This window comes from Labeo rohita, chromosome 4, assembly GCF_022985175.1.
Source record: "Labeo rohita strain BAU-BD-2019 chromosome 4, IGBB_LRoh.1.0, whole genome shotgun sequence".
Taxonomy (NCBI): Eukaryota; Metazoa; Chordata; class Actinopteri; order Cypriniformes; family Cyprinidae; genus Labeo; species Labeo rohita.
In genome coordinates, this window is record NC_066872.1 from 33639190 (window position 1) to 33653556 (window position 14367).

The 14367-nt window shown below is 40.8% G+C and overlaps 1 protein-coding gene across 1 annotated transcript in view; it reads left to right on the forward strand.

Moving 5' to 3' along the window:
- LOC127163878 (plexin-A4) overlaps positions 1 to 14367 on the forward strand; it is a 91609-nt gene that overhangs the window by 32867 nt on the left and 44375 nt on the right. The window contains exons 3-6 of the mRNA XM_051107364.1: positions 345 to 468; positions 5879 to 6032; positions 9453 to 9552; positions 9639 to 9753. Of these exons, the coding sequence (XP_050963321.1) occupies positions 345 to 468; positions 5879 to 6032; positions 9453 to 9552; positions 9639 to 9753 (493 nt within the window). The remainder of the gene's footprint in view (positions 1 to 344; positions 469 to 5878; positions 6033 to 9452; positions 9553 to 9638; positions 9754 to 14367) is intronic.

A 14367-nucleotide genomic window follows, 5' to 3' on the forward strand; every position in this document is an offset into this window, starting at 1 on the left:
TCTGCTTCCACAAATAGAGTCGCTGTTGTTTTAGCACCGCCGAGAGAACAGAAACAGAATAAAGTCACCACAACCAACTGGTCTTTCTCTCTCTCTCTGTCGGTCCCACCTCCCTCTTTCCTGAAATATGAAACAGAAATATAATGCATGGATTTGGACTAGTAACCAAGCTTGTGTTCTATTTCCTTCATGCTGTGCTGGTCACAGATGGGAGATGGTTGAACGCATTTGTGCAGCTGTTTTTATTTTCCCCCCATTCTATCAAACGCTTTGTCTTCTTTTTACACGCTGTCTTTCCTCCCTTCTCAGGTGCTCACATGTTTCTTTTCGTCTTTGTTTTCCAGGTGCACCAGAAAGGAGAAGTGCGAGCGGTCATCCGAGCCTCGTCGTTTTGCTTCAGACATAAAGCAGTGTGTGAGACTCAGCGTTCACCCCAACAACATCTCCGTGTCTCAATACAGTGTCATGGTGAGCACTAATTTTCAATTCTCACCTCAGTTCCATTTGTGTAATCATTCCATAAAATACCCTTAAGGAACACTGAGGAATTACAGAAGCCCTTTAAGTGTTTCTGAGGATAAAGCCAAACACTGGACATATTGACATTAGCCTTCACTAATTCAGTTATGGAGCCCATTACTCTTCTGGCTCCATCATTAATGTGATCATGGTCTTAAGTTCAGCCTTTATGGATCTGCCTTTTACACTGATGGAGACACGTCATGCAGCCTTACCGTACCACACGTGCCGTCTTATTTCAGTGATGTTTGGATTGAGTCACAAACATGACACAAAGCTGGTTAACCGTGTTTCTGGGTGAAATCTAGCATGTAATTTTCTGATTGCCGTTATTCTGAAAAAAAAAAAAGTACATTCTCCACTGCTGTTGGAATATTTCCATATGATCTGAATAAACTGCTATTCTCATTAAATACTAGAGATGCTAGCTCCCGCCATTTATTATGCTATATTTTTGGTAATTTTGGACAGTAATGTAACAAATTCATCAATTTTCAGGCATGTCCTTAACAATAACACACATGAGCTTGATTAATTGCAAAATGTAGGACAAGAGCCCTATAAATGTAGGCCATGATGTTTCGTTTAACGTGAATCTCCTCCTCGCTCCATAATTTTTCTTCGAAGCTCAGCTTTTTACAACTATCCGTACTAAATATCACCCAGAATTATCGGTTTGTGAATTAGGTTCTTACATAATCCCAAATTCAGATTAATATAAGAATCTATCATATTCAGATTTCTAGAAACCAGAATATTGGCTTAATTTGGTAATGTAATTAGATTAATGCCTTAACATGATAACCTAAATATGACCAAATTCTGATTAATATCAGAATAATGTTGTGCATGTAAACACAGGGTGTCATATCTCTTGTCAGGACACTTTTTCTATTGGTGTTTTTTTGTTGACTGATCCCAGCTAAGTGCTGACTCTACCACTCGCTTGTTGATTGTGCGTGTGTGTGTGTGTGTGTGTGTGTGTAAAATCCATCAAAGCAGGCCATGGTTTCAGACCTTATCCTCATGTAATCCAGCACCTCCTCTGAGCCTTTATATCAGATTAATGTCTCCACTAGAGAAGCTGGCCTTTCAGCTGATTCAGGATCTGTATTCTGGGCCCAAAATCAAAACCTTGACTACTAAGCTGTATAAGAGCTAATAAACTTCCATTACATCACCATACAACACAAAATCTGTGCTCCACGGAATGATGCTTAAACAGGACCTAGATATGTTTAGATAACACTAAGTCATTTACACAGCAGTGGTTCTCCATATGTAAGTACTGTATTTCTTTCAATCTGAGCATTCGTGTGGACCGTATCTAGGCAACCAGTAAAAGCAGATGTCAGGAGATTCAGTAGTAGCTGTTCAGTCATTGAAGAGTTGATGTGATCATATCGCCAGATTCCCATTTCACAAGAAGCCCTTGTATAAACTCTCCAGGTGTGTTCCGAGAGTGCTAAGGCTATAAGCTTTAAATAATGAGCTCAATCCTCTCAATTTTCTCAATCCTATGAATCTTAATATGAATATATCCCTGCTGAAAAGACCAGCTTAGAACAGTAGACTTGAGTTGGTTTGATGTACATTTGTTACAAAAAAAATGCTTTTGAACATTCCGTCTAGGGCTGTCATGATTCCTTGATTCAATTTGCGTACTTTAAAAAAAAAATCCTTGATTTGCATTTTGCCATGTTGAGCAATTAGCAAAATACTGGAAGTGGTGCATTCCAAGGATGAGAATCCATGAAATGCATTATTAGATGTGTTTCCAAGGCCGCATGATACATTAAACCCATTTTAAAATCATAATAAAGCATACTCATATTGTGAATTCACAAATGCTGCAAATCTTGTTATAAGTGTGTTTATTATAACGTTCATCTGGGAACGGCATTTCATCAGATTTGTAAAGTAAAATATTTAGAAACCTATGCAAACACAAAACAATACATCTATATCTTTCTCAATATGCTAACTGTTAATTGCATTTCTGTTGTAAAGAAATGGCCAAATATTAAAGATTAAGTGGACATTTTACTTAAATGTTGTTTGATCAATATTAAACAAGGATTAGATCACGCACTGTAAAAACAGTCGTCAGGCTGTTGGCGCCCTCTGCAGTTATTTGTTGTAACGTATAATGCACGTTAATTCTATTGTTTATAATTTAACAGTTTTGTTCAATGAAACCATATGATTTAAACCATTTATTATTGCCTCATTGCTATTATATATGTATTTTAAGTAATTCTAAAGGTTATTGTTCACCTAGGTTTACTTTTATTACTACCAAAAAAAATTAATTATAATTATCAGATTACTCGATTAATCATCAGAATAATCAACCAATTACTTGATTACCAGAATAACTGTTAGTAATAGCCCTTGTTCCACCGTTCCATTTATCAAAGAATCCTGGAAATTTTAAAGGCTGTTGTTCACTTAGGTCTATTATTATTACTACAACATTTTTTATTATAATTATCCTATTACTCAATTAATCATCAGATTAATCGACCAGTTATTTGATGACCAAAACAATCGTTAGTGACAGCCCAATTCCATCGTTCCATTTACTGTAAGAATCTTGACAATTTCAAAGCCTATTGTTCACTTAGGTGTTTTTTTATTGCTAAAAAAATTAGAATTATCAAATTATTCGATTAATCGTCAGAATAATCGACCGATTACTCGATTACCAAAATAATCGTTTGTGACAGCCCTAGTTCCATCTTTCGATTTATTAAAGAATCCTGAAAATGTGAAAGGCTATAGTTCAAGATTTTTTTTTTTTTTGAATAATTATCCAATTACTCAATTAATTGTCAAACTACTCGATTACCAAAATAATCATTAGTGACAGCCCTGGTTCCATTCCTGCATTTATCAAAGAATCCTTAAAAAATCAATGTGTTTGATAACATTGATGATAATAATAAGATATGTTTCTTGAGCAAATCAGCATAGAATGATTTCTGAAGCATCATGTCAACTAGACTAAAGTAATGGCTGCTGAAAATTCAGCTTTACACTGACAGCAAAGTGATTTAAAACTGTGCATAGTGTTACTGCTTTAACAGTATTTTTATAAATCTATGTGTATGTTTGTTATGAAAAGAATGGTGAGCAATTTACACAGACAGCGTCAAAGAGAGATTGACCTTTTCCTTCAAACTGGAATTACTGAGAGGAAAACAACACATCTGCAATGCAATAAATTGCAAACTGTGCACAGAAATGCACTATAGGCATTCATGCTGTTTCTTGACCTTTTTCATTATTAAATATTTGTTTGAGGAGATAAGCACAAAGCTTCTTTGTTCGGTCTGCAGGAAGAATTTAGGGATTGAAGTGAGTTTCCCATCAAAAAGAACACTTTTTTGACTATTTCATATTTTTATGTTTTCAAATGTTATCCATAAGCCTTCCCAGACCTCCACCCAGCAGCAAACCACTGTAAACCCCTCTTAAGAGGAGTTTGCCTCTTTTAAACTGCTATTGTTGGAATTACAGAGTGCATTTACCAAAGAAGTTTCTTTTAGATAATACAGAGGCTCTGATAAGCAGAGCGTAGCACAGCTTTAGCATTATTCTGAGGAAGGATTACGTTCCTAAACTAGTTGTTTACGGAAAACATCAATCACAAGTGGATTTGACACTATAGGTGCTCTCAGAATTCATTTAAATGTAGATTGATTTTATCCATGCGATTTTAAAGTACAACAAGGGGTACAATAGGTAGAGTCTCCATAGCTCTCGGGGTCTCTGGGGGTACGTTCGACATCTCTGTTTCCCTCCACTCACAAATCCTGAAGCGTAATTAGAAACCCGCATCAGCATCTGAAGTCCGTGAGAGTCTGCCGTCTCGATGCATTCTTCTGTTGAGGCAGGAGGTAATCAAAGACACCATATTCCTCATGTCGTACCCTCTGCAGCGAGAGGCCTTTTTTTGTTTGTTTGTCGGGTCCCACTCCGAGCAGGATGATTTTCATATTTATCGTGGCCGGCGAGGGTTTGTTCGCCGCTGCTTGAAATGTAATTGAAGAAATTCTCTCTGCATCCCTCTCTAAAAGGAAAAATAAATTAAATCCCAGAGTGGCGCCGCCATCCACCGGTGCATCCTGAACTTTAATGGGAAAGCAGAAAACAGCAAGAGAGGGGGTGAGATGGGAAAAGAGTGTCTGCTACATGTCCCTGCCTTTTCATTAAACAGCAATCTAAAAACAGCCCCGGTCAGCCGTTCTGTTGAGTAAAGGGTGTTTCAGGCCGTATCACCAATGTAATGCCGGGTGCAGGGCCACTCTATGCAAGGCTGCGGCTTCCTATTAGTGTGGATATTCCGATTTCATCCACTTCACCTCCCATGATGCCCTCAGAGCATTACTGCGCGCTTTCCCAAAAGGACCCCCAACAGAGTCAAACTGACAACCGCTGTGGACATTTTAAACGGGATGCCTATAGTAGGATATACAACTTCATTAGTCTCTCTCCTTATTTTTGAGCTTTATTAGAAATTAACATACGTTTTATATAGTATAGTATAGTTAAGGGTGTAAGAAATTATGAAACTGGAAGATGATGTAGTTGTATGTGGATAACAAACAAAGCCAGTATGTCTTTCAGTCTCATGACAGTTGCTCTTTCATTCTTCTCTTTGCCATCGTCCCCTTCTGTTTCTCACTTCATCTGACTTTGGTGTCAGGCAACACATGTGCTTCAGAGCAGGGCTTGAAATTCATTCTAAGGCTGGGAGCCAGAGGGCATTGTGGGTAACAGAGATGGAGAGGAAACATGGAGAGAGAGCGAGAGCAGCGGCTCTCCAGATGAGAGTCGTAAAGAAAAAAGAGAATGAAAACTCTCACCCCATAGCCCTCTCTCTTTCTCATTCTCTCCTTCTCTCTCTCAATTTCCCACCCACTTGTGTTCAGTGAAACACATTAGAGTCAGTACAGGCTGACTGATGGCTGACTGAAGTCTCTTGATGTCTCTGGACATTTTCCTCCAGGAAATTTAGGAGATATGTGGCCACCGGTTCAATGGCCTGATTTCGCCGTGCGGTTGGCCACGTGTCAGCTGGGATATTTATGGAACGCTTGCGTGTGTTTTCTGGGATGTCTTGATGTCTGCCGCTGGATTGAGATTTCCCATGTGTGGAGTCTGCAGACTTCCTTCTCTCTCAAGAGCATTTCAAATCACAGATGTGAGAAAATATCTCCGTTGCAGCAGTTTTAAAGACAGCGGCAGCAAAAATGAGTTTATTCTGTGCACAAAGATAGTGTGTCAAAGTTTGTCCTGTCCGTTATTGCCTTCTTTTTTTCTCTCCTGACTTGTCTTTTCTTTTTCTTGACAGCTAGTGCTGGAGGCACATAACGTGCCAGAACTTTCTGCAGGGGTCAACTGCACCTTTGAGGACCTGGCGGAGATGGACGGTCTGGTCGAGGGGAACCGCATTACCTGCAGCTCACCTGCGGAGAAGGAAGTCCCGCGCATCGTCGTAGACCAAGGTGCGAAGGTCTTCCTTCAATTCACCAATCAATACAATGGGTGAAATGACTGAATGTTGGCATTTGTTAAGGCAGTCTGAACCAGACTGAAACTAAAAGTGAGACAGCTTTATAATTGGAGATGCTGGATCGAGAGATCCGCTCCAGACTCTAGAGAAGCTGGATTTATATCAGAGAGAAGGAGGAAAGACTAAGAAAGAGAGAGAGAGAGTATGATAGGCATAAACACCTGAGCAGAGATGGAAGTTTACATGCTCATTATCTTGCCTGCAGCTGTTGACTTTTGCCGCAGGACGTGTTTTGTAATTGAGTGAATAAAGGTCGTCAAGAGGGAGGCAGTTTTGGCATTCTGTCTCCTGCACGCTCGTCTGTCTCTCTCCATTTCAGTCTTTCGTTCGGAGGCTCCATTGGCACTGAGGTTTGAGAGATTTTTCAAGTAAAGTGATTGGATTGGATCTCCTGAACTGATGACACTCTTCACTCCATCTGCTCGGCTGAAAATGGTTTTGACAGCATTCACTCCAGCAGATAAGAGAGAGAAAAGATTTTTCAAGAGAGAACATTTCGCCGTACTCTCATTGATGTCATTCTTACGCCTCTGTTTTCTCGACGACGTGCTTGGTTACCCCGACGTAATTGAAATGAGCGCACATCTGGGCAGCTGTCTAGAGGCTGGTAATTTTTCATAATATGAAAACGTCTCAACGTAAAGATAATGAAGATGCGCGCTACAGCTGAAACGGGGGAATTCTCCTCTGCACGTGTTTCCAGGGCAAAAAGAGGGGGAAAAAATGTAAAACACAACAAAATACAAGGTGGAATGGAAGCAACAATGTTCTTTCAGAGCACCTTGTATAGAAACACTCGCAAATTACTTTAGTAAGTGGCACAGCAGACTGGATGTGAGGTAGAAAGAGCCGAGCGCAGGGGTGTGAGGTGTGTGAATAATGATGCATGCAAGTCTCATTGGAGATGTGAGGCTAGTCAGGCCACCATGAAATTACAGGTCGGCCCAATCTGCAAAGGCCTGGAGCTCTAAAATGCCGCAGTGCAAACACACACTCTCACGCCACTGGATAAGTACACTATTACACACCTGAGGGTGCACACTTATGCACTCACACACTACTGAATACATACACCAACACTGTCATACACTGGGATAGTGGGATATATTATAAAAAATGTTAAAGCTGTGGATCAAGATGAATTCTGTGTGCACACATACACATACCCCTACAGTTATAGGTCATTTATTTGCTTTCTCTCCCATATTCCTCACTTTCCTTCCGTTTCTTAGTGTCATGGTAACAGTGTGTGTCCTGAGTGACTCATTAAAGCCAGACACTCTCTGCAGCGGGTGGCAAGGGGCTTGCGCACACACAGACACAGACACATGCACATGCACACACACTCCGGAGATACCAGCCATCAAGGTAACATTTAGGTGAACTAATTAGGACAGATTCATTGTCAGGCACACTTTACAGTGATTGATGAATGATTTGGTCTTTGTTGAAGAAACACCGCATGACAGGGAAGGGGAGGACTGCGTTAGGAGAACAAGAAAGAGGTTGAAGAAAAGTGTGTGAGAAAATGGGAGACAGGAATAGATAGAGAGGGTGAAAAAGTATGATCTTCCTTTGAGAGGGGAGATGTCGTGTCCGGCATGTTGAATTAAACATGAGCTTCTTCATTAGCTCAGACAAAAACATGCTGAAGATGGGCACTTTTGTGCCACATTTCCATTAACTCATACAGGTTTCTTTCTCTTGCATTCTGTCTCTCTCAAGAATGTTTTTATGGGAAGGGTTTTGGCTCACTTTGGCACCTGATTTCCACACATTATATAACCTACTTGCTATTAAGCTAGTTTACTGCCAGTTTGTTATATATATACCTTGTTCTTTAATGAGGAAGTAGATTTCCGGTTCATTAGCCACTATAGGGAAATAACGAAAAGACTAACAATGTGCAGTAAACAGTAAAACTGTTTGCACTACAAACCAGTGTGTTCATAATTAAGATAATACATTGAAATAATATGGTAAGACACACCAATATGCGATGTCAAGCAGCAAAAGTCACTGAATAGGGAAATCTCAAAAACTGCTTGCCAAACTTAACATATTTCAAATCAGCAATGAAATCTGGTGCCCCCCTCAAAAAATAATGTGTATATATATATATATATATATATATATATAGATATACATATAGCTTCTAAGCTGCTGGAGTGTTCCAACAACTTACTTTACCAATTGGTAATTGGCTATTTTATCTGCAAGACAGGACATATTCTCCTATATTGCTCTGTGCACTTTCTCCCATTCATCATAATACAAGTTAGCCGCCTTAGTGTAAATAGCCTTTGAGACAAATATTGGATAAACCTTGTAACCTTGTTGCAGTTTATTTTCACCCAACTTTTGGAACAAACAGCAGTTTTTCAAAAATGAAAATTACCTCATGATTTACTCACCCTCAAGGCATCCTAGGTGTATATGACTTTCTTCTTTCAGACAAATACAATCAGAGTTATATTAAAAAATAAATTCTTAGACACTTACAATGGCAGTAAATGGGCGTTATTTTTCAGTAGTCCAAAAAAAGTCCAATACAAGTCCAATAAAGCACATCCATTCATCATAAAAATTGTCCCATACGGCTCCAGGGGTGAATAAAGGTCTCCTGAAGTGAATCAATGTGTTTATTTAAGAAAAATATAGGTATTTAAAAATTTATGAACAGTAAACTCTAGTTTCCGCTAACTGTCATACATGCATCTTTCGAGCTTCAGCGTTCATCACTTCTCACCATAGCTTATGCTACACCCATGTCCTATGTCGTACGAGTGTACGACAGTTAGCGGAACCTAGAGATTATGGTCTATAATAGAGTTCTCAAAATTCCTGGAGGGCTGCAGCTCTGCAAAGTTTAGCTCCAACCAGCTCCAACTCACACCTGCTTGGATGTTTCTAGTGATCCTGAAGACCTTGATTAGCTGGATCAGGTGTGTTTGATTAGGGTTGGAGCTAAACTGTGCAGAGCTGTGGCCAGGAATTGAGTTTGAGACCAGTGGTCTATATTGTTTTAAATATGAATATTTTTCTTACAAAAATTAATTGATTCGCTTCAGAAGGCCTTTATTCACCCCCGGAGCTGTGTGGGACACTTTTTATGATGGATTGGACTTTTGGACTGTTGAAAAATAACGCTAATTCACTGCCATTATAAAGCTTAAAAGAGCTAGGACATATATATATATAATATATATATATAACTGCAATTGTATTTGTCTGAAAGAAGAAAGTCATATGCATCTAGGATGGCTTGAGGGTGAGTAAATCATGGGGTAATTCTGTAAGCAGCACACTAGCAACTATTTTAGCACTTTTAATGTTTCCCCTCACCTCTTAGGTGACCATCAGATTGTCCAGCTCTACCTCAAATCAAAGGAGACGGGACTAGCTTTCGCCAACACTAGCTTTGTCTTCTACAACTGCAGCGTTCACAAGTCGTGAGTATCTTTTGTATTTACAATGACCTCGTGTAACATTCAGAAACACTCTAACTGCATTAATCCACACCTGTTTCCTGTCCCAGGTGTCTGTCCTGTGTTGGAAGCCCATACCAGTGCCACTGGTGCAAATATCGTCACACGTGCACCCATGATCCGAGCAGCTGCTCTTTCCAGGAGGGTCGTGTCAAGCAGCCAGAGGTGAGTTACTTGCGATTGGTCACACATCGGGGTTTGCAATTGGCCCTCATCATTCTCAATTGAACTTAATTGGTTTGATTGGTGCAGGGGTACGGTTCAGGTCACATCTTGATTGTGAGAACCCAGCATCACCCTGTCACGTTGAGCTGATTCGTACACATCTGATGGGTTTGAATTTAACTTAATTCTCCTTAAATCTCTAATATTTCCATCTGGATTCCCACCAACATCTTATTCCATGTAAATTATCAATAATATTGGCACTACTTGCATGCCTCAAGGCCACCGCAGGCCCATCAGATAAATTAAAAGCTGCTGTTGGGGCTCTGCTCTCAATGCCAGAGCCAAACCTTTCCTAGCTCACTCTCTGAGATGCCAAGGAGGGTCGAGCCGTCGAGTTTGTATCACTGAAACGCCCTTTAATCCCTCCCCGAGGGTCTACATGGCGCGGATCACAATGTGTTTATTTGATTTGCGTCATGCAACTGAAGAGAAATCGGCAGCTACCGTGAAGATACGATTATGTACATCGCGCTCGTGTGCTTAGCTTTGAAATGCGTAATGAATTATGAGGACACCTGCCCCCCGAGGCTATGTGTTTTAGCCACACAAATGTGTAGCCTCATCATTTAGCATTCATTAACATCTCTTAACAGAGTGTTTCTCAGGCTGCCAGCATTTGGCGTTCCAATTATCAAATGGACACGCTGTCAATATTGACCAGTTTAATATTAGGATTCCCTATTGTGTGTCGAGCGACTTGCACACAAAGCCGCAAATGAATATTAGCACGTTAATAACATTTCCACTGGATGTTTTTGTTTGATTTTTGTTTTAAGGCAGGTGTTTTGTCCGGTTAATGAGTTTAATTTGGATTTCATTAACCCCTCGTACTGGAGGTCTCAGATCCGCTTCCAAACTCCGGGTGGCTTAGAATTAATGACCACCAATGTTTACCGTGCAAATCCTCCGAGCAGACGCCGACGAGTCAACTTTGCAGGGAGAAATGAGATGACCTTTTGCGTTGACCTTCCGCAGATGAATTTCTGTGTTTTATACCAATTAAGGGATTGTTGAGAGTGATCTGAATAATCCGGACTTGTCTTTTAATGGTTTTTGGAAGCGAGAAGCCCCCCTGCAGTCAGAGCTTGTTTCAATATGCACCCATGAGCACAGGAGAACAGTCCACATTCACAAACAAAACGTGCCACGGCATCAGAATGTCGTCTCTGGCAAGATTTAACAACAGTGTGTGTGCCATTCACAGTCTCTCACATTTAAATATCTGACGGGTCTTCTTAAGCTGTCTGCTTTTTGTTTCATTATCATATTTGAATTTGTGTGACACTTTTTTTGTTTAACAACAACAGCAAAAGAAATTATGTTCGATGGCAAAATTCTCACATCCTTCACTTCTCTGAAAGTTTAACTAATTTTGAGCAGATTTTCCAGTTATAAAATGTCTAGTGAAAAAGATGTACTGTATTAGTGCTATATAAAGTAGGGGAACTTGGCATAAGATGTGTATATATTCAGAGAGATGTGAGAGAATGATTAGCATTTTTAATGGATTTCTGTATGGCAAGTAAAAAGTGTTGTGATGGCAAACTTTTCCAGGTCTAAAAATATGTCGTGTATTTTGATAAATTGCCATTGTATAAAACCATGCGCAATTGATTTGGCTATAGATTAGTCAGAATTATTAAAGCAGTTTCCAAAATAGTAGCTGTGGGGTAAAGTGTGTCAGATTCTTTGAGGTAAGCTCTGTCTGTCAGTGGATTAACTAATGGTTGATAGCAAGCCTAGAAAGTCTTGTCATTTTTCCCTGAAATTGTTTCAGAATTATGGAATTATAAAACAATGTTTTTCCATCATAGCACAACTAATCTAACTCTCCTATACAGGTTTTGATTTCCTCTCTAGCTAGAGTGTGTATAGTAAGGACAGTGTTGAATTCTGTCAGTCGCTGACTGTGGTGGTCTCCTATGTCTCACTCTTGGTTGTTGGCGTAATGCTGCATGACTACATGCACAACTGTCTGACCCAGACGTCCACTGCACTTTAGCAAACAACTTCTGTTATGGCTTGGCTTTTTACATCCTTTCAGGAATTGCAAAGTGCATGTTTACAGCATGCCTTACTTGACAGGTCATTTGAAATTTGGTGTGATTTTGAATAATAGATACACTAACAGTAAAAAGCTTGACGCTAGACCAATTCACATGAGCTTATAAACTTTCTGTATGAATGCTTTTGCTTGAATAGACTGAATTGTTTTGTTTGATTTTAAATCAATTGTGAGTGGAGTCTTCAATGCGCTTGACATGAGGAGAACTATTTGTGTGACACAAATTACTTGCCTTCGATGTAAAGCGCCCCAGATCAGTCACCATGGCTGTTACAAGCTGCCTTAGAAAGCAGCTGCCTATGTAGACAATAGGACGCAAGGTACCACACTCAATTTTGGAACAGGATGAAGGTAGATGAGAGGACGAAAGGAGAGAGGTGTGGGAAACAGGAACTGATCGATCCAGTGAACTCTCTACCATCTTATTAAGATGTTAATTGACAGGCAAAATTGGCAGCTTTGTGCAATTGAGCTGCAGATTGTGAGTAGGAGGATTTGGGTCTGAGTTCAGAACCATGAGATGGCCTCTCTGCTTCGCCTGCAGCCCTCAGGGAGAAACTCTGAGGTAAAAATCATTTGGATCAAGGTGGAGGACAAGACTTGAAGAAGAAAAGACCAGCTTGGGAGGGGAGCGAGAGTGAAAACAAACAGTAGAAATGGAGGGAAGTGTCAGAGGTGAGAAAAGATAAGAGCACGTGTGATGCCGCAGGAAGTGAAATGTGGCGAGGAATTGGAAGGGAGGGTTTTTGCCCGTGGCGGTAGGGAGTGCAGGGAAGCCTCGGTAATCATCCAGCTAACACCGCGAGAGCTGTGGAGAGAATTAGGCGTTTCATCTTCTACCCAACTGAACGCTGCCATTATGCATACATACTCAAACAGCTCTAATTATGGATCTATCACTCCGTGCCAGCTCGCTACCCTCTGTTCTCTGTGCCAGGGCGTCTTCTTCCCTGCTCGCACTCAATGACTATCTTTGTCTCGGCGCATCTCTAACAGAAACGCACGCACTGAACTTCTATCAATCTTTTCCCCCACCTACAGTATCTCTTTCTTCAGCGTCTAATTATATCAGTCCTGTTCTGAGACGTTGGAGATTCAGCTGCAGTGAGTTGAATGCAGTCTCCCTCCCAACAAACAGTTGGGAGACCAATTGCTGTCTGCCTCACTCTACGTCCCTTTTGACAAACACATCATTATGCTTCAGCTCACCCTCAGGCCTCTCTTGCTCAGACCAAGACTGTAAACACACTCTCAAGAGCCTCTTTTATCTGTAAAATGGCTATTCTTAATAATAATTTCCCTTTTTTTTAATCAAACCCTGCTTTGTTTTCCCACCTCAAATGAACCGCCTCAGGCACCTCTTGTCAGATTTGACACTCGTCACGGACAAGGACGGAAACCGCAGCGTCGAGTCATTTGTCTCATGAATGCATGTTGAATTACCATCTCTGCATTTTTTATTAACGTCTCTTCCAGTAAGACTCTTCAGCTGTATCTGGCTTGAGGCTACAGGAATCATTCTCTTCCTGGACTCAACGGACACTGGCTCTCTTTCTGAGCCTCAAGACAGGAAGTGTGGCCACTTTTTGATCTGCTTCAATTATGTTCAAAGCAGCAAGACCACAAGATCTAGTTTGATGTTCGTCATTGTCCTTCAAAGTTTTTGGTGACAAAATTGTATATTGAGGCCGAAATGGAAACAGCCTTAGGTTTCGGAATCAGCAATACAGCGTTTCATCTGTTCCCGTCCCGCTTTCTCTCTCATTGTGTCTATCTCTGTCCTTTCTTCTCTGCCTCCTTGTAAAGACTTAATAACCTGGCCCTAGTCTTCAGTGTCTCTGAAGACTCCATATTAGAGCCTCCCAGCCTTCAATTATAGTGTTGTTATGCTTGGAGTCAATCTCTTCCACATAAAGCTGCCAGCGGAGCCCTGCTCATCCGTCAATAAGAGGCATGGAGAGAGGGGGGGACCGGCCAGACACCTTTCTCAAAGAAGAAAGCTCATGCCGGAGAGACTTGGGCGTGGACATACGGAGATATTGGTGTTTTAGTGGGCGGTTTTCCCTTGTCGTGCCTTATTTATGACTAAGACTACTGCCAATAAACATGCTCACATTATATCAGGGTAATAGGGAGATAAATCCTTGGAGGGTGGTCTGGGGAAGGACTTAGAGAGGCCCTTGTAGGCTACGGGGCTGGGTAGCTATTATGAAGGTGAGGGGGGATCTAAATGGGGATTTAGAGACCTGAATGTTGGCTGAAAGTCAGGTCACTGTAGGGCTGCCCTCAGCGGAATGGGTGTGCGTTTTACGCCCGGCATTTACTGATTACTTTAATATCCGGAGCCTGTGTGGGTGGAGATACGAGGGTCGGAGTGCGAGTGGGGCGTGTTGTAGTGTCTATTCTGTTTTATTTAAGACTGCAATTAAGCATGTGGGTGGTGTATTTGTTTATTTGGCATGTTAAGATAAGTGTTTATGCTTACC